General features: G+C 34.3%; 2 protein-coding genes across 3 annotated transcripts; both read left to right on the top strand.

Annotated features, from left to right (window-relative positions):
• The first annotated feature begins 317 nt into the window (after positions 1 to 317).
• LOC128020282 (dipeptidyl peptidase 4) lies at positions 318 to 17,705 on the top strand. The gene is made up of 26 exons (XM_052607122.1): positions 318 to 631; positions 820 to 904; positions 5,618 to 5,710; positions 5,810 to 5,904; positions 6,044 to 6,118; positions 6,219 to 6,271; positions 6,840 to 6,912; positions 7,675 to 7,795; positions 7,884 to 8,038; positions 8,282 to 8,379; positions 8,470 to 8,599; positions 10,619 to 10,657; positions 10,748 to 10,846; positions 11,335 to 11,405; positions 11,502 to 11,555; positions 13,152 to 13,279; positions 13,366 to 13,416; positions 13,575 to 13,676; positions 13,765 to 13,834; positions 14,665 to 14,859; positions 15,140 to 15,194; positions 15,894 to 15,993; positions 16,068 to 16,126; positions 16,211 to 16,283; positions 16,375 to 16,448; positions 17,228 to 17,705. The coding sequence occupies exons 1-26, from the start codon at positions 629 to 631 to the stop codon at positions 17,327 to 17,329; spliced, it is 2,253 nt and encodes a 750-aa protein (XP_052463082.1). The 5' UTR covers positions 318 to 628; the 3' UTR covers positions 17,330 to 17,705.
• Positions 17,706 to 19,135: 1,430 nt separating this feature from the next.
• LOC128020290 (pro-glucagon) lies at positions 19,136 to 21,796 on the top strand. Of its 2 annotated transcripts, none has more exons than XM_052607134.1 (4): positions 19,136 to 19,294; positions 19,389 to 19,494; positions 20,395 to 20,546; positions 21,558 to 21,796. In XM_052607134.1, exons 2-4 carry the CDS (start codon positions 19,394 to 19,396, stop codon positions 21,650 to 21,652), a joined length of 348 nt encoding a protein of 115 aa, XP_052463094.1. In that variant the 5' UTR covers positions 19,136 to 19,294; positions 19,389 to 19,393; the 3' UTR covers positions 21,653 to 21,796. The 2 variants fall into 2 exon arrangements, with proteins under 2 accessions (XP_052463094.1, XP_052463093.1); XM_052607133.1 differs by having other exon boundaries at positions 20,395 to 20,550.
• The last annotated feature ends 2,694 nt before the right edge of the window (positions 21,797 to 24,490 follow it).

Genomic DNA, 24,490 nt, shown 5'->3' with positions numbered 1-24,490 from the left:
TATAACATTCTTCTCTATTATAGGTGACTAATCAAATGCAATTAAATTATGTGGCTCTTGTACATGTTCAAATGTTCTTGCATCCACTGAAGTCCAAGTTGCTCTCTGCTGCCATAAAATAACAAAAGGGACATGATATCATCAGATATGTCTTTTTTGCATTGCTCCATAAAATAGTGCATTGAAGCTTTGCATTGTATCCCGATTGCATTCAATGAAATAAACTCAAGTTTAATGTGACTGAAATTAAAGTGGGTTTGTCTTAATTTGATCTCTTCTAGTCAAAACGGACCGGTTGTGCTGAACTCGACTGAGTCACAGCTGCTGAACTGAAACACCACAGAGTTGCAGGCAGGCGCTCGCGGACAGAAGAAGCACACATTAAACGCACTGCGATGGGAAGTTGCGCGGAATGCTGATTCTGAGGAAGTTTGGCCACAATGTCTTCACTCCAGACTCAATGATGCATCGGAGGAAGTACATTTTTAACCTGGAAAATTGCAATCGGACGGAATAAAGCTCAGCGGTCTGTTCACGCGCACAAAGGTGACAGGGTCTGTCCGAGGACAGACATATTCCGCGTCACTCCTGGAGATTGGATGCACTTTTTACAAGTTCCTGCGCAATAATGGTCAGTATACTTTTGTTGTTTTCCTAAAGATGGCTGTTTTGTAGCTACTAAAAAGTTACTTTGGATAAAAAAAAAAGTTGGGTGTGTCGGTTTGAGCGCAGCTTCTGCGATGCCTTGAACAATATAAACTTGTTTAAAGACAATATCTTCCTCTGACATGATCGTGTTTGTGCTTTCCTCACCTGTAGGGCTGTAACAAGGTGTGCGTGGCGCTGGTCGGCGCGCTTGTCGTCATCACGCTCATCATTATTCCCACGGCAATTTACGTAAACAGTGAGTAGCATCCTCTTCATCATCTGATATTTGAACAAAGTTATAAGAAATCACTTAAAAGTACCTATACATCATAACCTAGTACACGAGACTTCCCAGCAAGCAATTTTGCGTCTAATAGACGTCTAATAGCCGTCTAAACACAGCCGAGACGTCTAGGCTAAATCGAGGCTAATTTTGGGCTGTCAGTGAAAATCTAATAGACGTCTAAACATACCCCAAGAATAGACAGCTATTGAATGACTACATATATACGTCCAATAGACGTCTAACCATAGCCCAAGAATAGACAATCAGACAGCTATTGAACGACTATATTTATACGTCCAGTAGACATCTAACCATAGCCCAAGAATAGACTAGTCATCAATTAGACCGCTAAACAACTACATACGTCTAATAGACAGGCAATATGGGTCTAGGCTAAAACAAGGCTGATTTTGGGCTGTCAGTGAAAATCTAATAGACGTCTAACCATAGCCCAAGAATAGACTAGTCATCAATTACACTACATATACATGTAATAGACAACAAAAAGAGGCATAAGGATTCTTTTCACTCAAATATAACAGGTTCTCATAAATTAAAATCCATCCAAACTAATTGAATATAAAGGGATTTATTTTGAACAATTATATAGACAACAACAACTTGGACAACATTCGAACATAAAAATGAACAAATAAAACATTGGAAAAATATGTAAAACAATTAATTTTTAAGAATTAACTGTTTACTTTAGATCCATAACCCCCACCCCCTGCCCTCCCTGGTGCTTGTTTGAAATGATTAGAAATAAAAATTTTTATTTCACATTCCGTAGCTGATGGAATCTGGTCATCACTGCGTCTGCCAAATGAGAAAAAGGAAAGAATTATTGCTCAAGAAAAACATTGTTGACAATCCTTTTTAACTAATTAGTCAATCACTTTTGCTAGGATGATTTAATAGATAGAGTTAACAGAATATAGATTGAGACTATATAATTTATGTCAATAGAGACAATAATTTATATCAATATTATAATTAATATCAATAATTGAACATTTTTGCTCGCTTAACGGTGATGCAATACGGCGTGTAACGATACGCGTATTGAACAATTCTGTACGAGGCATATATATATATATACACACACACACACATATATATATATATATATATATATATATATATATATATATATATATATATATACACACACACACACACACACACATTATATATATATATATATATATATATATATATATATATATATATATATATATATATATACACACACACATATATAGGCTATATAGACACACACATATACATATATATCTGAAATTTTCTTCTCGAATGTTCATTTTTATCAAGCTCATATATGCAAGTTCTGTAATTTCACTTAAATGGCAATGAAAATGACCTATTAATTTTCAGCGAGAGCATTAACTCGATCTCTCAAGCGACGCCATTCTCTTAGATATTTGGGATCCATAACTTCTGAATATGGAAATAAAATTAACATTATAATTGATTATGTAACACTGTTATCCCAAGACATGTCTGACTACTACCATAATGTGTTTTGAAACTGAAATACAGTATTTTTTTAAATTATCATTCTAATGAAGGTGAAAACAGATTTTATTTTCATTTCTACTTTAGTTCTTCCCTCAAGTTTAAAGGAATAGTTCACTTTGAAATTAAATTTTGGTATGTTTTAGCTTACCTTAAGGACGTCCAAGATGTAGGTGTCTTTGTTTCCGCAGTAGTTTCAATTTTTTAAGTCAAACTATTCTTGTCTGTCAGTCATATAATGCAGGTCTATGGTCACCACCTAAAAAGGCCATGCACAGAGAAGTCCAAATTAAACAATTCCCCATCGTAAGTACACATTGATGGACTAAGACACGAAACGAGCAGTCTGTGTGAGAAAATGAACAGTATTTATATCGTTTTTACCTCTTGTACACAGCCACGTCCAAGTGATATGAGGGCTCGCGTGCTTCCAGGTGTGTGATGCGTCCGCATTCTGGCTTAATTTGCGCAAGCGCCGCACTTAGACTAAGCCAGCGCAGAATGTGCACACACCGAAGCACGCGCGCCCTCAGATCACTTCGACGTTGCTGTGTTATAAGAGGAAAAACGATATAAATACTGTTCGTTTTCTGACACAAACCGCTCGTTTCGTGTCTTAGGCTATCAGTGTGTATGGTGGGGAATTGTTTAATTTGGACTTCTCTGTGCATGCTCTTTCAGGTGGTGACCATATAGACCTGCATTATATGACTGACAGACAAGAACAGTTTGACCTAAAAATATAAAAATTGAAACTACTGCGGAAACAAAGACACCTACATCTTGGATGCCCATAAGGTAAGCTAAAACATATCAAAATTTAATTTCAAAGTGAACTATCATTATAAATAATTATTTATCACTTACTCATATAACTCTAATAAACATAAAAAAATACTTATAGGCGTAGTTCACTCACTTTCACTTGGTTCCAAACCTGTATGGCTTTCTTCTGTTGAACACACACAAAAAAATATATTTTGATGAATGTTGGTAACAAGACATTTAATGGTAGTCACTGACAAGTGTTCTGTATATTCAATTGCTGTACTTTGTTGACTGATTGCAGGATAATTTGCAATAAACAGTGTCTTTAAATCAAATAAAGTGGTTTACATCACTCCAGTTCTGAGGTTTTTACACTGGCTATCTGTCTGTCAAAAAATTAATATCCAAAAACTACAGTTGGTTATTAAATTAACATTTTAAGGCCAAAGTAAATTTCTAATCTTCTGATGCACTATGAACCATCCAGAGCAGACCTCTCAGGACATCTGGGACAGTACCCAGCTACTTTTATATCTCCAAAGTCAAAACAAAACATGGAGAAGCAGCATTCAGATTTATATCTGAAACAAATTCACTGAAAACTGAATGTATGCTGCATATTTTAATTATTTACAAACAAGTTTAAAGACTTTATGTTTGCCACTACCTTTTATTAAATGGAGAGGATTTTTTTTTTAAATTTCTTTTCATGTTGCACTATGCTGCTGTTAAATTTTATGTAAAGTACTTACAGAATTTGCTTTAAATCAACTCTAATTTAAATACAAATATATACTGGTATCTTTATAATAATAAAAAAAATAGTAATGATAAGTTTCATAGTTTCATGCTTACCACATTCATTGAATTTGCAATAACACGTGGAAGGTAACGTTAACTTTTTGGAGAAAAGTAGTACTCTGCAATGTTAATGTTAAAATGTCACGGTTTCTACACATTATAACAGCTAACTAATTTAAACAATAAACATATCAAAAATAACACGCATACTTACAAGATCCAAGTAGAAATGTGAAGGTTTTCACTCAGACTGTTGCTCATCCATTGCTCTCCGACAGCTGCCTCGTGTAAAATAAAATGGCAGAAATGTTTATCGCGAGATTTGGCGTCAGTCCTAGTAGACATGTCTCAGTAGTGTTTCAATTGTGCCATCTAGCGGTTGGGAAATGCAATTGCATTTGATTAGATATTTTTATCGTAGATTGTGTATGAATGTTTGACAGAAAATATATATTAAGCTGTGTAAGCGAAAACATTTCAAAGACTAATATTCTAGGTCGCTGGTCTAAATCTGAGCCCAGATTGCAATAATTTCGCCAGGTGGGCTAAAGCAGACCGCATGTAGCCCGTCCAATTCGGAGCTAAATCGTGATCGACCATGCCGTGAAATGACGTATTGAACCTTGATATCATACCAATGCGAACATGATTGAATATTAACCATTTCATGCACTGCCTGGCAAAAAAATACAATTAATCAGTTTTGACAAAAAGTGGTCTACAATAGCCGGGTCTGAATACGAGCTAAATCGTGGCTACGCACAGCCTACACATATAACATGTAAAATAAAGTAAACCAAACAACTTGTAATCACGTTAGACTCTGCGTACATGATGGAATATCATACATCTCACAAGTTATTTTGCAAAAAAAATACATTTATCCAGATTAAATGTTATTTGGGCTAAAAGTGGGTTACACATAGCCGGACTATATCTGGTCTATATTTAACCCAGACGTTGAAATGACGGCTATTGCTTGCTGGGTTATTTCTCGGCACGTCTGTTCAATCAATTAAGCCATCATGTCATGTTAAGCATTGTGTAAAGGTCATTTTCGCAGTATTATTGATAATGTTTTTGTCTTTAACATCAATTTCTGAACAACTTATTAAACAGAACACACTTAAATATGTTTCGTGATGTGTAAATCTATAATATATGAAAAAAAGTTTAAAAAGCATGTTCAAACATCGCAATCTCAGAGGTTTAAAGTTAATCAGGAAATGTGTTAAGGAGGGTAAATATATCACATGTAAAACTGTCATCATTTATCACGTTTTAAATTCACTTGTCACAAATATATACTTTATATATCCGTATTAATAGCACATATTGTGATAAAATATTTTTTTTAAAGTGAGTTAACCCACTAGCGCCCCCATGTGAGAATCAAAGGAACTGTTGTTCTTGTTGTCTTTCACTGCAATATAATTTTTTTTTATATATGTAGGTTATTTTAAAATTGATCAAATAAAATAGAAATATATATTTCATAGTTCTTACATTTGTAATGTATTAAAAATGTGTGTCTGAATTGTTGAAGACTGAATCTGTTTTCCTTCACTGTGTTTTCAGGAGATGTGTCTGCATTAAAGAGAACTTATTCTTTTAATGATTTTTATAATAATACTATCAGGTATAACACATACCGTCTCAGCTGGATATCAGGTACGACACCTGAAGCGCTTCACATGGTCCCTGTTTTTTTTTCGTGATGACCTTTAAATCACCCTGACACATATACACTGCGGTCTTATTTTCCACCAGACAATGAATACCTCCACAAAACCAGTGATGGCCATATTTACTTGCACAATGCTGAAACGAAGGAAAGCTCACTGTACCTGAGCAACTCAACATTTGTAGGTTGCATCACATGAGGGTTTGAATGACTCTCCAGGCATTTCTCATTAAATAGTCACTGATATTTCATTGCATCAATTTCTTACATCTTTTAACATGCATGTAAATACCACTTATTTGCTGTGAATTGATTTACAGGCCAAAGTGGATGCCACAGATTACATGTTATCAGCAGACAGAAAGTTTGTCGTCTTTGAGAGCAATTACTCAAAGGTAATTTGAATGCAATAAAACAAAAACAAAAAAACACTTCATTATTGAACTCCTGTGGATAAGTGACTCACGCAGATGTTTCTAACACATGCATCAACAGCAATGGCGACACTCCTACACAGCATCCTACCACATTTACAACATGGAGTCTCAGTGAGTAAAGATGTTCCTGTCATAGCTCTATCAAAATATAGAGAGTTCCCATGTGCACGGAAAACTCCTTTCATTCTGAAATGGGGATTTCCAGACTTGGGAAAGTCCTGAACATATATCAGTATATTACAAACTCTCTCACATAGATATTGCTCACTCTCAGGAAAAAAGGTACAAAAGTTATCACTGGGGCTGTACATTTTTAAAAGGTACCTTATTTATCCCTAAATGGTGCATATTAGTATCTATTAAAATGGTGCATATTAGTATCTATTAAAATATACATTTTAATACCTAAAGTGTATGTATTAGTAGATAAATGGTACATATTAGTATTATTTTGAAAGGGCCCCAGCATATCAAGCTTTTGTACTTTTTGCTTGTTTCTTTGTTTCTGAGAGTGTTCAGTGCGGTTGAGTTTAGAGGAAAATGTAATCTAAGAAAAGTTTTTTGTTTCACTGAAGACTTTACACTAGTAAGTAGGCTAGTATAGTTTGAATAAATTACATTTTTAACAATTGATAATGTTATACACACTTTAATGTGTCTTGTTTTCCGTTGGATTCAGGGAATTTCTCTCCGAGGTGCCGATTCCTCATGTAACACAGTTCTTAGAGTGGGCACCCATAGGAAATAAATTGGTGAGTTACAAACAGTAAGGCATACAAAAACTGTACAGATCATGATCAACATCCAATTATTATATTTTGAATTTTGCCAAATTATAGATTTGAACAAGCTCACCTAGGTTTTTCCATTATGACAAAAACATATTTTTCAACAGCTTTTCTTATTCTTCTTTGTTTTTCAATACATTTTAAATCTTTTTTTATTTTATTTTTTTTTATCATTAATTTATTTGTTTTTATTTAATTTATTGTTAATTTTATATTATGCATCGGTTACAATTTATATTTTAGCCTTTTTAATGTTTAGTTTATTTTTAAAGGGACCATGCATATTAAGTTATATGAATGCATGAGTTGTTCTTTATACAAATGTGCAGGATTTATTATAAGAAAATATATTTATATATATTTATTTATATATAAAATATATATTTTTTGTAAAAAAAGATAAAAGATGTGTTAAAAATGGTTTAAGAGGTTGGTGGTAAGAAAATAAACAGGTGGAAAAAAAGTGTTAAAAACTAAAAATATGGTTTTAGATGTACTATATACATAAATCAGCCATGCCTTTCCTTGTCCAGGTTTGATTCGAGAAGCTTTTGCTATAAGCAAGATTCTGGTTTCTGTTTATCAAATGAATGGTATACTATAACAGGGTAACTCAGTGTGACCCTCGATGTCCTGCAACCCAATATTTTCTGAAAGAAATGCTGTTTAACAATGCCAATCAAACAACAAAGCAGTTGAGCTTTATTATTTTGTGTTAATCCGCAGGCTTACGTCTGGGAATATAATATTTACCTCAAAAAGAACGCCACTGCTGAAGCCGTGCAAGTCACTCGCAATGGAAAAGTCAATGAAATTCACAATGGGGTTCCAGACTGGGTTTATGAAGGTACTGTCATATAATGCATTCACACACACACACACACACAAACACATTCATTCATACCTGCTAACCTTCTGCTTTTCTCGCTGGACAGAGGAAGTTTTTGCATCCAACGAAGCCATCTGGTGGTCTCCGCAGGGGAAATATCTGGCTTACCTACAAATCAACGACACTGGAGTTCACAACATTGAATACTCGATGTATGGAAACGACCAGTACCCCACCACAGTATTTGTCCCCTACCCAAAAGTGAGCAAACATCACAGCGTTTCCCCACTATTTAATTGAGATTTGAGTTTATAACTAGTTGAAATGCTTTGGACACACACAAGCATATTTTCATATTTCAGTAGTATTATTTTGTGTAACATTATTGTTCCTGTTGGTCTTGGATTAGTTTCAAATCCAGTGTGATGACAGCTTGCTATATGCTTTATTTTCCGGCATTTTACAATATGATTTTGCTGCTAAACTGTTGTTCTGCTTACAAAGGCAGGCAGTGTTATTCCCAGAGCAAGGCTGTTCGTGATCGACGTGGAAAACCCATCCAAACAATCAGAAGTGGTGGTACCGAAATCTGTGGGATCAGGGTGTGTCCCTCTTGTGTTTTCACATCTGAAACATAAGCTCTCACAGCACTGGAGCTCAGGGTGATGTTATTTTGATTGCTTGTTTCCCAGCGATCACTATCTGAGGTCAGTCACCTGGGTCACGGATGAACGACTGGCTGTTCAGTGGCTTCCACGTCGACAGGACAGCGTCCTTCTGCAGATCTATGACTATGATGGCACCAGCTGGAAAGAAACCTCGGTGAGTTTTATCTTCTGTTGAACAGAAAAGAAGATAGTTTGAAGAATGTTGGGAAATAGACAGTTGACGGTAGCCATTTAGTTCTATGGTAATTCTTTTCCATACTATGGCAATCTGTGGCTACCAGCAACTGTTTGGTGAGTAAATCATGATAAAATTGTCACTTATGGGCAAATTATCTGTTTAATAAAGTATAAAATAAAAACAAATAAAGATTTTTATCTTAATAAAATAAATGTAATATATTTTTAAATAATTACTACTAATGCATTTTCATTCAGAATTATAACTTCCTGAAAAATAAATCTTAAAAAAAAAAAAAAAACAGGGAAAGAAACTGAAAAAAAGCCCTCTTAATTGAAGAAAAGTGGCAAAAATAATTAAAGATAGAAAATGGTTTTTAAATCCCAAAAAAGCAATATTACATAAAAAACCTGCATGACAAAAATAAACCTTATTTTCCACATAAAAACAAGATACGATATAATGAAATTACAGGACTTTTTTTTTTTTTTTGCTTTTCAATGACTATAATCAGAGATCTCATTTAAATATTTTAATATACTAATAAAACAAAACAAAAAATACTAATAAAGTACAGTATGAGAACATTAACAAAGGCCATGATTTCAACATTTCATCTTCTACCAGTTGAAAAGTAGTACTTTCTCCAGCATTCAACAAGGATTTGTCTTACAGTTTTAATTATTTTGTTTAGTTTGTGCTAGTCTCTCTCTCTCTCTCTCTCTCTCTCTCTCTCTCTCTCGTGAAGTGGTGTGGGTTATGGCAGATTTAACAGATCTTAACAGTAACTTTCTAAAATGATTAAATCTAATAATGCATTCTCTTGGTTTGGGAGAGGTCTTGTAAAAGTCCTTATCAAGGATTTCTTCTACATTCTGCGACCTGCTGTGTTTATGAGAATACTCAGGTTTTTTGAGATCATTTTGTGTGTATTCATCCTTACATAAGTTTTCACTTGACCAAGCTAAATTTCAATATTCACCTCTCTGTGTGCACATTTTGGGTGTGTGTGAACTGAAAAAACGAATTCAGTTTTCTTTTGTCTCTTTTTGTGCATAAATGGTTTAAAATTCATTGAATGCTAAAACGAATAAGACTTAAAAACACATGCAAATGATAAACTTTCATGACATCACTGTACTGGCCCAATCTGACAGTGACTATTCCCTCATCTGTGGCCCCGGGTCATCAGGCAGTCATTATTATCAAGATCGGTTTCATAGACTTTCAATAATTCAAGCAGTTTTCAAGTATCTCTTCTTAAACACGTCTGTTTCCAAAGGTTTTCCAGTTTAAATGACAGAAAACCAAATTCAAGTACTTCATGACCTTGTTTGAACCCTGCAGAAAGAACATCGAAGGCGATTGTGACCGTCAAAACTGTTTTGTCAACAAAAGGACAAAATAAAGTACAATAAAATAGCCCATGGTATCCTGGACCACAAAAAAAGCTTATGTTGCTGGGATATATTTGTAGCAATAGCCAAAAATACATTGTATTGGGTCAAAATTATAGTTTTTTATTTGCCAAAAATCATTAGGATATGAATTAAAGATCGTGATCAATTAAGAATTGTATTAAAACTGAATTTTTGATTAGTGATATGCATGGCTAAGAACTTCATTTAGACAACTTTAATTGCAATTTTCTCAATATTTAGATTTTTTGCAAATCTCAGCCAAATATTTTCCAATCCTAACAAACCATATCAATGGAAATATTATTTATTCAGCTTGCAGATTCTGAATAAATCTCAGTTTTGAAATATTGACCCTTATGGCTGGTTTTGTGGTCCAGGATCACACATGAGTAAGACAGACAATACGTTTCCTAACATATTTTCACCCTATGCAAGAAATCACTGATTTTTGATTCATAATCCCCAGTGAGGAAGCTGCACACAAACTTCATCCACTTTTGCATGCATCATCAACTCTTTAACTTTAACTCTTTAATAAATACATAATTTGTTTTTGTGTGTTTGTTTTTTACAGAAATTTGAGCAAAAGAGCAAAACTGGATGGGTTGGACGGGTGAGTGCATACAGCAATCACATTATTTAATTTCTGCTGAAGATGATGCTGTGAAACCTTAAAACTAACGCTCTATGTTTCCCCTCACAGTACTTTCCTGATGCTCCTTACTTTGCTGAAAACAAAATTAGTTTTTACAAAATTATGAGCAATGACAAAGGTTATAAACATCTCCACTATGTGGATGCCGTAAGTAGCATATTACTGTTATTATTTTGTATCTTTATATATATTCAGTATTCAAATACCTGCTGAGCTTCAGTGCATGATGCTCTAAGTCTTACAGCAATGGTTTTGGAAGTACCAAAAACTCATGCATCATCACCATATATAAATTGGTTTTAATGCTATTGTAAAAACCTTTTAAAACAGACCTTCAATGATGATGGAAGATTGTTATGATATATCTCAGAGCTGGTTGCTTCGGTGCATGACTTTAAACTCTTTAGATGATCAAATCCCTGTGGAGAACATGAATGGGAACAGTACATCCAGAACCAATGTCGCTGAGACATTGAGCTCTATCGTGCAAACCTCAGATATATCATTACACTATAACACAGGCTATAATGGATTATATCCTTTGGCCAATAACAATTAAAAGTGAGACACAAAGAAACACTGTGGTACAAGCGTAGCCAGCTGTTGATCTGTCAACCGTCTTGTGTTCTTTGTAGGGAAAAGCAACACCCATCACCTCAGGCAAATGGGAAGTGATATACATCTCAAAAGTAACCAAAGATTCCATGTGCGTATGAGTGTAGGAGTCTTGTTTTGTCACAAGCTTCTCATGAGCCTTTATTTCCAAACTTTCCTGCACATCTGAAATCTGTTCTTTCCACAGATACTACGTGAGTAATGAACACATGGGAAGACCTGGACAGAGAAACCTTTACAAGTAAAACGCCTTTTTGCATCAGCTTGTATAAGGATACAATTATATAGACAAAATGCCGGTAACACTTTAAAATAACTGCACACTATTAATCATTAATTAAGCATTAGCAAACAGATAATTCATAATTTATAAAGCATTAATACACAGTAAAAATCAGTTTATAAATACAGATATAAATGCTTTATTCCTGATTTAAAAGCATATCTATAATGTGTAATTTCATACTTTATTCATGATCAATTTATCATTTCTCAATGAAGTATAACATTATTTACAAACCAGTTGTTTAGGAGTTGCCAGTGATTCATAAGATCACAAGAAATGTAGTAAATTCAGGTAGTTATAAAGCATTTAGTAGTGGTCAGTTAACTATTTATGTGAGCTCATCTAAAGTGAGGACTAGTTATGCCTTGTAAAGCATTTATAAAGGATATTTAAAGGCTCAGTTATCTTCTAAACAAAAAAAAAAAAAAAACAACAACAACACAGTGATACAGAACAAAGAAATATTAACAGCCTTTAAATCTCATTTGTAAAAGCTTTACAAGGCATAAATAGCCCTCACTTTAGATGAGCTCACAAAAATAGTTAACTAACAACTACATATGTTTTATAACTACCTGAATTAACCCTGAATTACAGTAGAAATACATGTTAATAAACCATGTATTAACACTATGTAACTATTACTATATGTCTGAATAAAAAGATGTATGAATGCACATTTAAATAGTTTATTGATCATTTACTTACAATTTCTAAGTGATCTTATGAACCACGGACAACTACTTAATAACTGGTGTGTAAATAATGTTATACTTAATTTAGAAATGATAAATTGGTCATTAATAAAGTATGAAAAAACAATTATTAAATACATTATAGATATGCTTTTAAATCAGGTATAAAACATTTATATTTGTATTTATAAACTGCTTATAAATGTCTATTAATGCTTTATAAATGATATATTAACTGTTTCCTAATGCTTAACTAATGATTAATAGCATGCAGTTATTATAAAGTATTACCAAAATGCCTAAATATAATATGCAGTATGCACACCACAGCCACTATAAAAGACATAGTTCATAGATAAAAAGGAACGATTGTTCATAGTTATCAGTGTTTAATAACCTCATGCCTTTCTGAGCCCCTATGCTGTTGATGTTTTTATTTCAGTGGAACACAAAAGCAGAAATATTAATGCATGCAGTTTTCTTTTCAAGCAGCCTGTACAATAACAGTTAACGACTGTCAAACATCAAAAGGAAAAAAAATAATAAATAAATAAATGCACATTATAAAAATAGTCCATACTGTAAGGGTTCTTTAAATTTCTCATTGTGTGGGGGAAAAAATATGTAAAAAAAATTACAAAAGTAGAATAAATTTTTTTAATGCATCAAATCAAAGACACCTTGACGCTTTCTACACAGACATGGCACAGACGACATATACAACAACACAATACCACACAACAACAACAGAGCAAAAAACAGCCACACAAGCTACTACAAGAAATTCAGAATTTTCTAATGATGAACTTTCACAGAGGAATTTATACACTTATATATAACTTTCTCTTGTTCTCAGGATTTCTATAAGCAAGAGTGGACATCTTGCCCCTGAGTGCCTCACCTGTTTGCTGTACCAGGACAGGTGTCAGTATAACTCTGCTTACTTCAGCGTGAACGCCTCTTTCTTCCGTATGGACTGCTACGGTTAGTGAACACGCTTACCTCGGCTGATCTGAGGTGACTGAGAGAGGAAAGTGTGTGCTCAGTCTAATAAACCCTTGATTTTACAGGACCAGGGCTTCCGCTGTTTACACTGATGGACAACAGAGGGCCCGCTAAAGGTTTGTGCTAGGATCTGTTTAATCCAACCACTTTAACATCAGCTACATAAATAAAGGAATGGGACACGAAAAAAATGCTATCTTCATTTACTAACCTTGAAGTTGTTCAAAACTTGTATTCTGTTTATTAATGTGTGCCTTTTCTTTTTTGGGATTAGAGATCCAGGTCTTTGAGGACAATAAGAAACTGGAAAATATACTGAGTACTGAGCTCCTGATGCCGACCATAAAACGCTCCACTATGAAAATCGCAGGATTCGGTACGTGCAACATTTTGAAGTTTTCCAGGAAAATAGGATCAGGCATTGCATTTATCTAAAGCCTTTCATGTTGTTTCTGTTTCTCCAGACCTCTGGTATCAGATGATGTTCCCGCCAAATTTTGACTCCTCCAAAAAGTACCCTCTTTTTATTCAAGTGTGAGTTAAAATTTGCATTATTTTATACACTCTGGTTCAAAGGTTTTGGCTCGGTAAGATTATTATTATTATTTTTATTTTTTTACATTTAATACTAATGTTGCATTTACATAATCAAAAAAATACAGTAAATATTATATTATATATATTATATAAGTTATATTTAGAAATATTATTTCAGTTTGAAATAACATTTTCAATTGTATTATTAAAATGATTTACTATTTCAATATATTTTTAAAATGTAATTTTAATCCTATGTATAATTTAAAAAGTAATTGTGTTTTAACATTTAATACTAATGCTGCATTTAAATTTCAAAAATACAGTAAAGATAAGTATTTTTTAGAAATATTATTTCAGTTTTCATTATTAAAATTATTTACTATTTCAATATATTTTTAAAATAATCCTTTGATACAAAGCTGAATTTTATTCAGTCATTTTCCAGTCTTCAGTATCACATGATTTGAACTAATGTAAAAGTTTTTACTGTCATTTTTGCTCAATTTAATAAATTCCTGCTAATTTATTGAATTAAGAGTTCTTAAAATTAAAAAGAAAAATGTTTACTGACCACAAACTTTTGAATGGTAGTGTAAATCTATTAGTAAATCTAAACAGTTTTTATAAAGAGATAAATTTTTTCAAAAGTTGAAATTCCATGCAGTCTCCCAATTAAAGTTAGATAATACAAGCTGCATGCATAATAATGATAAAATAATGATGGAGCAATTTAGCAACCATTTAAAACAACTATTTTCTCAGTTACAAAAATATCTTCAGTGTATTGAGTAGATCTGTGTTTTCCACACTTTTTCCCATTACAGATATGGCGGTCCAGCCAGTCAGAATACAGACTATGTGTTTCGGCTGGAGTGGGCCACGTACCTGTGCAGCACAGAGAAGGTCATCATCGCCAGCTTTGATGGCAGAGGAAGCGGTTACCAGGGAGATGAGATAATGCACGCTATCTACGGCCGGCTGGGAACGTACGAGGTGGAAGATCAAATCTCGGCCGTCAGGTGAGGCGGAGGAACGATGTGCACACGCTTTCCGATGCTGTCTGTCATTTAGCCTGATGTAACACTCTCAGACGCACGAGAGATACGAGGCAGACGTGAGTCCAGTCAGCTTCCTACAAGAGGGAACAAGCTTGTCATGAAGCATGTGTCAAAAACAGGTTAAAAGAGGTCAAACACTCGTTGAGTTGACTGAAAGCAGAGCCGTTTTCAGGACAAACTATCATCTATAAAGTTGCATTTAGTTATTTTTTCGTAATTGTGACTTTGTGCTTAATTTCAGAAAATTCATTGAAATGGGTTTCATTGACAAAGACAGAATTGGCATGTGGGGTTGGGTAAGTGCAGCACCTTCATGTCTAACAACAGCTTTTATTATGTTGACTTGGATGGATTTTTACCTTTAAATTGAAGATTTTAAGATACACTACTCGTCAAACGTATTGGGAATTATTAAAATGTTTTTGCAAAAAGTCTTCTATGATCACGAAGCTGAATTTATTTGATGCAATAAATACAACAATAAAGTGAAACATTAATGCAATTTAAAATAAGTGAATGTTAAAATGTATTAATTTTCAGCATCATTCCTCCAGTCTTGGAGGAACATGTCACATGATCTTCAGAAATCATTCTAATATTAGAATGATTTCTGAAGATCGTGTGACACTGAAGACTGCAGTAATGATGCTGAAAATTCACCATTGCACCACAGGAATAAATTACATTTTACAATATAATCAAATAGTGAACAGGTATTTAAAATTGTAATAATATTTCACAATATTACAATTTTTATTGCATTTTTTATCAAATGCATGCAGCCTCGGTGAGCATAAAACAGGAATTTCTTTCAAAAACAATGTCAAAACTCTTTAAATCAGATTTAAACTTTCAGTAAGCATCTATCATTCAAAGTTTGTCTTGATGAACTTCTCTTTTCTAATTAAAGTAAAATAACCTTCACTAAAAGATCTACGATGAGCCTGATAGCTGCAAACCATCACACTAATCATGAAACGTTTGTCTTTCTCCAGTCATACGGTGGCTATGTGACTTCCATGGTTCTGGGATCAGGAAGTGGACTGTTCAAATGTGGAATTGCCGTGGCTCCTGTTGCTAAGTGGGAGTATTATGGTATGAATTTGGAGATTTTCTGATTAACCACAAACAATTTAGCTAATTTAACTCACACACTATGTTCTTCACAGATGCTGTATACACAGAGAGATACATGCATCGCCCTGAGGAGAACATGGAGAGTTATAAAGTAATTAACCTGTAAGAAAACACAAAGTTATGTGCAGGTATCAATATAATCCTTAATATATTTGGTTGATATGCTTGTTTGCAGAATTCCACAGTGACCGACAGGGCAAAAAATTTCAAGTCAGTGCAATACATGCTGGTTCATGGCACTGCCGACGGTAAGCAGTGTAAAGTTTATAAATCTGCATTTATAATCTGTTACACAGCATTTAAAGATGTTTTCTCTCTGTTTTGACTTCACTACTCTAGACAACGTCCACTTCCAACAGGCTGCCCAAATTTCCAAAGCCCTGGTGGAAAATCAAGTTGACTTTGAAGCAATGGTGAGTATAAATAAATGGGTGAAGGTGATGAAAATCATTTTAATCAAGGGAATAGTTCATGCAGAAATTTTAATTTGCTGACAATGTACATCCAAGATGTAGATGAGTTTGTTTCTTCATCAGATTTGGAGAAATGTAGCATTGCATCACTTGTCCACGAAAGAATCCTCTGCAGTGAATGGGTGCCGTCAGAATGAGAGTCCAAACAGCTGATAAAAACATCACAATAATCCACACCACTCCAGTCCATCAGTGAATGTCTTGTGATTTGAAAAGTTGTGTGTTTTTAAGAAACAAATCCATCATTAAGATGCATCCAGTAAAATGTCGTCTTGTCTCAATCAGGAAGAAATATGCACAAGATTGAGCACCATTTATAAGTGAAAACAGTCCAGACCCGTTCTTAACGAACTTTTGTTATGGGCTCATTAGTGGAAGCATAAGTTAAAAACACCTTAATTATGGATCTGTTTCTTATAAACACTCAGCTTTTCACTTCTCAAGATGGACTGGTGTGGTGTTTTTAATCATGTTTTAATCAGATGTTTGGACTCTCATTCTGACGGCACCCATTCACTGCAGCGGATCCATTGCTGAGAAAGTGATTCAATGCTACATTTCTCCAAATATGTTCTGATGAATAAACTCATCTACATCTGGGATGGCCTGAGAGAGTACATTTTCAGCAATTTATTTTTCATTTTTGGGTGTACTGTTCCTTTAAGCTCTGAAATGTCTTGTTTCTTTAAAACAGTCTAAAAGTCTTGTTCTTTCCTCAGTGGTACACCGATAAGGATCATGCATTGTCTGGTAAAGCGCGTTACCACCTCTACACACACTTGAACCATTTCCTGCAGAAATGCTTTGCTGAGAAAAAATAAATGGACATATTGATGCATTATGAAGACAGTTAATGACAGATGCTTTACATGTTAGTTTGTACATAGAACATGTTGATGGGAACAAACTCTTATGTAAGAGTCAATGACATTTACATATAAGATTTTATATTATTCTTTTAATATGTGACATTTTTATTGGCTGATGTTTTTCTTATCAAATTGCTGTTATGAATACGAATGTGACCTGATATAAATGCAGTATATATCGCAGACTTCTGGCATGTTTCATAATGTTACATTTACAAATTGAGTGTGGAATCCATTGTTTTATGCAGTTGTGTTTATGCACTGACTTCAATGTGTGGTTTTAACATGTCTGTAAGAAAACTGAGCAATGAAACTTTTTGGATATGAATGCCTCATGCATTTTTTTTTGAAAAAAAGAAAGAAAAATATATCTCTGGATGCTTAATTTGCATTTCATATTTTACATATTATATAATATTATACACAACCAGTTAAAGGTTTGTACACACTGGACTGATTTTTTGTGCTTCTATCTCTGTCATTTAATAGTTTTGACAGTTTTGTCACACATTTGACTGGCACTGTATACATATAGTCTACTGTATATGATGGTATATGAATACTGAAATGTATGGTAAAGGGAAGTTGCTTAGCCACTTAACAAGAGCACAGATAAATGTCTTTTTTTTTTTTTTTTACTGATGTTATCAATATATCAACTAAAATTAGTATTCTAAGCTGCACTTTTTTACAGGGCACTCAACAAATATGGACAACTAGAAAAAAACTATTGACTTTAGTTTAAATGAATTATGCAAGAAGCCAATTTTATGTTAATTAGTGTTACTGTTTCTAAATATTCCTGAATAATGACAGCCATCCGTTAAACACAACTACTTTATTGCACCACCATTAAGCTTTTAAACAGCGCAAATTGCTATAACTTGTGTAAAAGTATTAGTCAAGCTGCTGCTACTAGTTAAAAAACATGATCAACTCAGAAGGTTGCCATTACTACTACAAACGCATTTCTAGTTCTATTGAGAATCCTCCGGGGAATTAACAATATTTATCAAATAAAATAAAATAAAATAGATCAAGTTAGAATTAATTGATCTCTGGGAGACTGAAGCATTGACACTTGATCAAATCTAAAGAAAATAAAAAAAGAACATGCAATAGAAAAGCATCAAGCATAACATTTATATAATCAATGTATAAAATAAATTAATATATAAATGATAGCCTGGAAATGACAGGGGGACAGCACTGCCATCTATATTTAAGTTCATGATATAAAAGCCAAACATATTTAGACGCAGATTATTTGTAAATAAAAGATTATTGGAGTATGTTTTACAAGAAAATACCATTTCAGTATTTCTACTTTAATATTTCACATTTAATTCAATGTGTTACTATTCATTTCTTATAATTATTTGTAAATTCACTGGCACGTTCTAATTGAAAATTGATAAACCTTATTAAACTTATATATATATATATATATACACTGGCACACATGTATTTCTCCCTCATGAGGGTAAAACACAAAATGCACAGAAAGAAAGCTTTGCGGAGTGCAAACATCCCTGCCTGGAAATCTGGCAGATTGCTCCTCATCCTGAAAGTACCTATGCAATTATTTGCTCTCCTCTGTTTTTAACGGGACAGAATCATGTTTGACTTTGCTCTTAAGTGACTTTTTGACTTGTTTTACCGTTTCCCCATCCCTCTTTTTAAACAGGTTCAGACTCAGAGTGCAAATACATTGATGCTTTGAGATTAATGGACTGATACTAATAAGTGTGTGTCTGTGTGTGTGTGTGTGTATCGTGCCACCTGGGCATCACTATATAAGACTCAGAACATCAGGCTGGGACCGTGAAATCAGACTGGGAGCCAAGAAGGAGAAACCAGTGAAGCAACATCAAAATCTTTGGCTTTATTTCTCTGTGACGACCCAACGCAATCCGGGTGAGACTGAGAACGTTTTGGCACTATTCTATATTTCTTTTCAGGTGCAGGTGCATTAATGGTTTACTGAGTAGCTGTATGGTCTGATCCTCAGGTAAGATGATGACAAGGATCTACGCCTTCATTGGACTTTTACTTCTCATCCTGATCCAGAGCAGCGTGCAGATTCCCATTCAAGAAAACATGGAAGAAAACTCCAGGTAAGTTCATTTTTAATGGCCTCTACAGATGGTATTTTTATTGTAACCTTTGCAAACAAACAGCCTGAGGCACATTTAACTTCAAAAGCTAACTGTAAGTTATGGAGGCCCTTTTTCGCCGCTAAATAAAAAATAAAAAAGGTAACTGCAACTTTTTCAACTCACAATTCTGACTTTAATTCTCATTATTGCATGATATAAACTCTCAATTCAGACTTTTTTCTCAGAATTGCAGAATTGCAAGATATAAACATGCAGTTATAAAAAAAAGTAAGACTTGCATTAATTCTGACTTTATAACATGCAATTGCAAGTTTATAACAATTCTGAGAAAAAAGTCAGAATTGAGAGTTTTATTTCTCACAATTCTGACTTTTTCCTCAGAATTTTGAATTTATATAACATGCATTTGCGAGATATAAAGTCAGAATTATGAGATCTAAAATCAGAATGGGGTGATATAAACTCCCAATTCTAAGAAAAATTGGGAGTTTATAACATAGATTTGCAAGAAATAAAGTCAGAATTGTGAGAAAAAAGGTCAGAATTGCAATTATTTATCTCGCAATTCTGATGTTATTACTCACGATTGTGAGTTTATATCATGTTATTTCTGAAAAAAATGTCAGAATTGTGAGATAAAAGGCACAATAACATTTTTATTTTTTTTTTTATTTTTTTATCAGTGGCGGAAACAGGCTTCCATAGTAAGCTGTTTAAAGAAAACGAATATTTAAGGTTTCATTTTTGGATTTTACTTTACTTCCATTTAAATTTCAGAAAATAATTCTAATTTTGCTGCAAAATAATAATAATAATAATAATAATAATAATGCATTTTTTCTTTTGATTTTGGGTTTAAAATAAATCTTGAATGATGCATTTGCTCTACATTTTCAGCCTTATGTCTGAGGAGGCACTATTTAATGACCCACGAGAAGTAAGCAACATGAAGAGACATTCAGAAGGCACATTCTCAAACGATTACAGTAAATACCTGGAGACCAGGAGAGCACAAGACTTCGTCCAGTGGTTGATGAACTCCAAGAGAAGTGGGTAAGCTTATATTCTGTAAGTTCTTGCTAAATATTTAAGAACTGGTAACAAAACCAAATAAAATGACATATCTGTGTGTAGACTGTATTTAACTAACATAGATGTACATTCATTTAAATTATATACCCACATGACATGAACACAGCATTAGAATGGCTAAAAAAATACTTATATTTGATATAGGAAAAAAAGGGAAAAAAAGGAAAAAAAAAAAAGGAGAAAAAAAATGCCAAATGGCGATATAAGTGTTTTTATGTTTTTGAAAATCTCTTCTGCTCACCAAAGCTTATCTTTGTCAATTTATTTGATGCAGTAAAAACCATGTTGCCAAGTCTGCGGTTTTTCCCTGGAATTGGGCTATTTTAATACTCTTGCCACGGGATGTTTTTCATGTCTGCAGGTTGAAGCAACTCCAATAAAGTGATATTTATCACCTCAAATTCACATTTTAGCAGGGGAACCCCACCAAAAAACATGTATTTTACATCCCGAAACGCAATTTTTAAATTCGAAATGCGCTTGGGCTAGTTTTGAGTAGCGACTGGGCAGGTTTTATTGTGAAAACCTGGCAACCCTGGTAAAAACAGTAATATTGAGAAATATCTGTGACTATGTAGTAACTGTAATTTATTTCTGTGATCAAAGCTGTATTTTCTGCATCATTACACCAGTCTTCACTGTCACATGATCCTTCAGAAATCATTCTGATATGATGATTTTGCAATGTTGAAAACAGTTCATATTTTTGCGTAAACCATGATACATTTCTTTCAGGATTCTATGATTAACAGAAAGCTCAAAAGAACAGCATTTACTTTGAATACACATCTTATAAATGTTTTTGCTGTCACTTTTGATCAATTTAATGCATCTTTGCTGAATAAAAGTATTAATTTATTTACCTTGAACGTTACTGTTTATAGATACAGTTTATTATTAATGTTCATTTTCAGTCAAACTTGAAAAATATCACTTTTTCCATAAATAATGATTCTTTTCTCCCGCAGAGTCCCCACCCGACGACACGCAGACGGCACTTTCACCAGTGACGTCAGCTCTTACCTGCAGGACCAGGCGGCAAAAGAGTTTGTGTCCTGGCTGAAAACAGGGAGAGGACGACGCGAGTGAAGATTCATGACAACGAGGAAAAAAAAAACTAGCCTGCATAACTGTGACAACACGGTTTTATAATGACTAGTGCTGTCAGTTTCATTGAATCATGCAAATAAATCTTTCTTCAAATGAAGCACTCCGTGATTCAGTTTTTGAGTGACTCTGTAATCCAGTTTTTAAAAAAAAAAACACAAAAAACAATCTAAACTATGTTTCAGTAATTTGAGGAAAAACGTGGTTAAACATGGATGGTGCAAACTACATTGTGTTTTTTTTTTGTATACTGGCCACTTATTTGCTAAATAGTTGACATTTAAAACAAAAACCATGCATTTATGTTTATGAAACGTGAATACTGTTTGGCTTGTGTTGTTCAGTGTAATACATTTCAATATTTAATTATAAAGGCACTTTCTTTAATTAACCAAAGTCTGAATAAATAAAACATTTGGCTACTGTTTTGGATTAACATGATGTAAAATCTGAGTCCTGGTGCCATACCCATATACTGTAATACCCCTTTGAGACTTAATACCCTATTTGTCAAGCTGACATGCAAGCGGATGCTGCAAATCAAACACAATTCATGTGGGGAAACAACTGCGATTAAAAAAGAACATGCATGTGTCATAGGATGTCAGTCATTCTGTCAGTATAACAAACAGAGTTCAGTGTATGTGAAGCTTGAACTCAAAATGATGTTCTCCCATCATCCCTGAGGAGAACGAACTTCAGCGGTCTAAACTGGCCCGATGTGTCACTTCTGCTTAGCTCACCGTATCTAACAGGATACTGACAGAAGACGGGAGTCACCAAATCCTTGTAGAAATGTGTCAATTATCCAGCACTGTCAGGCACCCAGGGACCGCACGTCTCCAGTCCTTCATCGAGGAGAAAACGGCACCGGTGCCAGAGATGCAGTCCGTCCTGGGAGCAGGTCTCTCTCTGAGCTGTCAGCTGATGCTGCAAACCATCTGTTCACCAAAAACACACTTAAATATCAAGCTAACTTGTCACTCGATATAATAGAGAACCTATATCAATAAACTTATAAAAAGCATGTAACACTAAACTCTTGTCTAGAAGTTTACAAACTCTGACGTACTTACAGCTAATTTAACAGTGTCACCTTCTGTCAATTTGAAAGCCTCCTCATTTACTTTATTTACACCAGAGATGCTCAAACTAGGGACCGCAGGACAAAGTTGGCCTGTGGTGACCTTTAATTTGGGCCACCATGATAAAGGCCTATATACAAGAAGATGGGGGGAAACAGTTGATGATAGGCTTTGTTGCAATAATTACTGTATTAAATTATAGTATGATATACAGACATGACTGCAAGTATTTACACTACCTACTGGCGTGAAAATGTAACTACATTGACTGACAGCCAGTATAGGGCACAAAGACAAGTCCCAGAGCTGATACTGCGGAAATATCACTTTTGGCAAGCCTTATATAGCATAATAATTAATGCAGTTCATGTGCAAACCAGTTAAAGTGATATTGACTCTGTTTGGCAGTACCTATACCACTGTGAGAAGACTTTCAGTCTGATGAACTTGAACAAGTGTAAAATGAGAAGCAAATTAACAGACTCTCACCTACATAATATCTGGATTCTGTCAGTAAATCAGCTGCATCCCAATTTGGAAAACATTTGAAAAATAAGAATCAGCTTCATGTCTCTCATTAGAGGTCACTGTCTTTGTTGCTTTAATCTTGAAGAGCTGAATTGGGCACTGAACTCTATTGTACTATAATTGGAAGGGTTTCTATGTTTTCATTGTATCATGAGCTTAATTGAACTATAAACTTTAAAAATAAAACTGGATTATAACCACTGCTTTAAGTGGGCCGGTACGCACTGGTACTCAGTACCGCCACTTCCAAACATAGCTCTTGAGTGTACCACCACCTCTCCGTGCGCCCAGAACGTGCTTTTAGCGTACAGGTACGTTGATTTGGACATCTGTTTTAATAGAGGTTTTAATCCTTTGCCTTCACTGCCGCTTTTCAGATCGCGAATCATTTGAGTCAGTTCGGGAGTTCGGAGCAGCTTTGCGGATCATTTGAATCAGTTAGAGAAATTGGAGTGGGTTCGCGAATCATTTGAGTCAGTTCGGGAGTTCAGAGCGGGTTCGCGAATCATTTGAGTCAGTTTGGGGATCGCAAATCATTTAAATCAGTTCGGGGTTCGGAGCTGCTTCGCGGATCATTTGAATCAATTTGAGAGTTCGGAGCGGGTTCGCGAATCATTGAGTCAGTTTGGGGATCGCAAATCATTTGAATCAATTCAGGAGTTCGGAGCGGCTTCGCGGATCATTTGAATCAATTCGAGAGTTCGTTTAGGGTTCGCGAATCATTTGAATCAGTTCAGGAGTTCGTAGCAGGTTCGCGAATCATGTGAGTCAGTTCGGGAGTTCAAAGCGGGTTCGCGAATCATTTGAGTCAGTTTGGGATCGCGAATTATTTGATTCAGTTCGGGAGTTCGGAGCGTGATTCATTTGAGTCAGTTCGTGAGTTCGGAGCTGGTTCGCGAATCATTTGTGTCAGTTTGGAAGTTTGAAAATCCTTTTGCACATTTTATTTATGTTCAGTAGTTCTTTCTAGCTCAAGCAAATCCACAAACTAATAAAAGGATTTATTATTAAGGTTGCCTGTTGACTGCTGTATATAAAAGCCCTTCAATATAGTTGTTGTTACCTCAGGGGACGAGGGGAATCGTCAAAAAAAAATTATAAGTAATGCACTGATTATAAGTAATCTTTTCATTTTATTATTTCATTTTTAAATATTATGAACAGTCTGGTATAATGCAGTG

This window comes from Carassius gibelio, chromosome A9, assembly GCF_023724105.1.
Source record: "Carassius gibelio isolate Cgi1373 ecotype wild population from Czech Republic chromosome A9, carGib1.2-hapl.c, whole genome shotgun sequence".
Classification (NCBI taxonomy): domain Eukaryota; kingdom Metazoa; phylum Chordata; class Actinopteri; order Cypriniformes; family Cyprinidae; genus Carassius; species Carassius gibelio.
Note: the sequence above shows the minus strand (reverse complement) of the source record. Positions and strands in the feature narration are given on the sequence as shown.

What these genes read in the sequence shown, in the direction of transcription:
- LOC128020282 (XM_052607122.1), top strand. An exon ending in TATTTGTCCCCTACCCAAAA is followed by an intron (nt 8,039 to 8,281) that starts GTGAGCAAACAT and finishes CTGCTTACAAAG; the next exon opens with GCAGGCAGTGTTATTCCCAG. An exon ending in GAATTGGCATGTGGGGTTGG is followed by an intron (nt 15,195 to 15,893) that starts GTAAGTGCAGCA and finishes GTCTTTCTCCAG; the next exon opens with TCATACGGTGGCTATGTGAC.
- LOC128020290 (XM_052607133.1), top strand. Translation starts at nt 19,394, where the DNA reads ATGATGACAAGGATCTACGCCTTCATTGGACTTTTACTTCTCATCCTG. An exon ending in AACATGGAAGAAAACTCCAG is followed by an intron (nt 19,495 to 20,394) that starts GTAAGTTCATTT and finishes CTACATTTTCAG; the next exon opens with CCTTATGTCTGAGGAGGCAC. An exon ending in ATGAACTCCAAGAGAAGTGG is followed by an intron (nt 20,551 to 21,557) that starts GTAAGCTTATAT and finishes TTTCTCCCGCAG; the next exon opens with AGTCCCCACCCGACGACACG.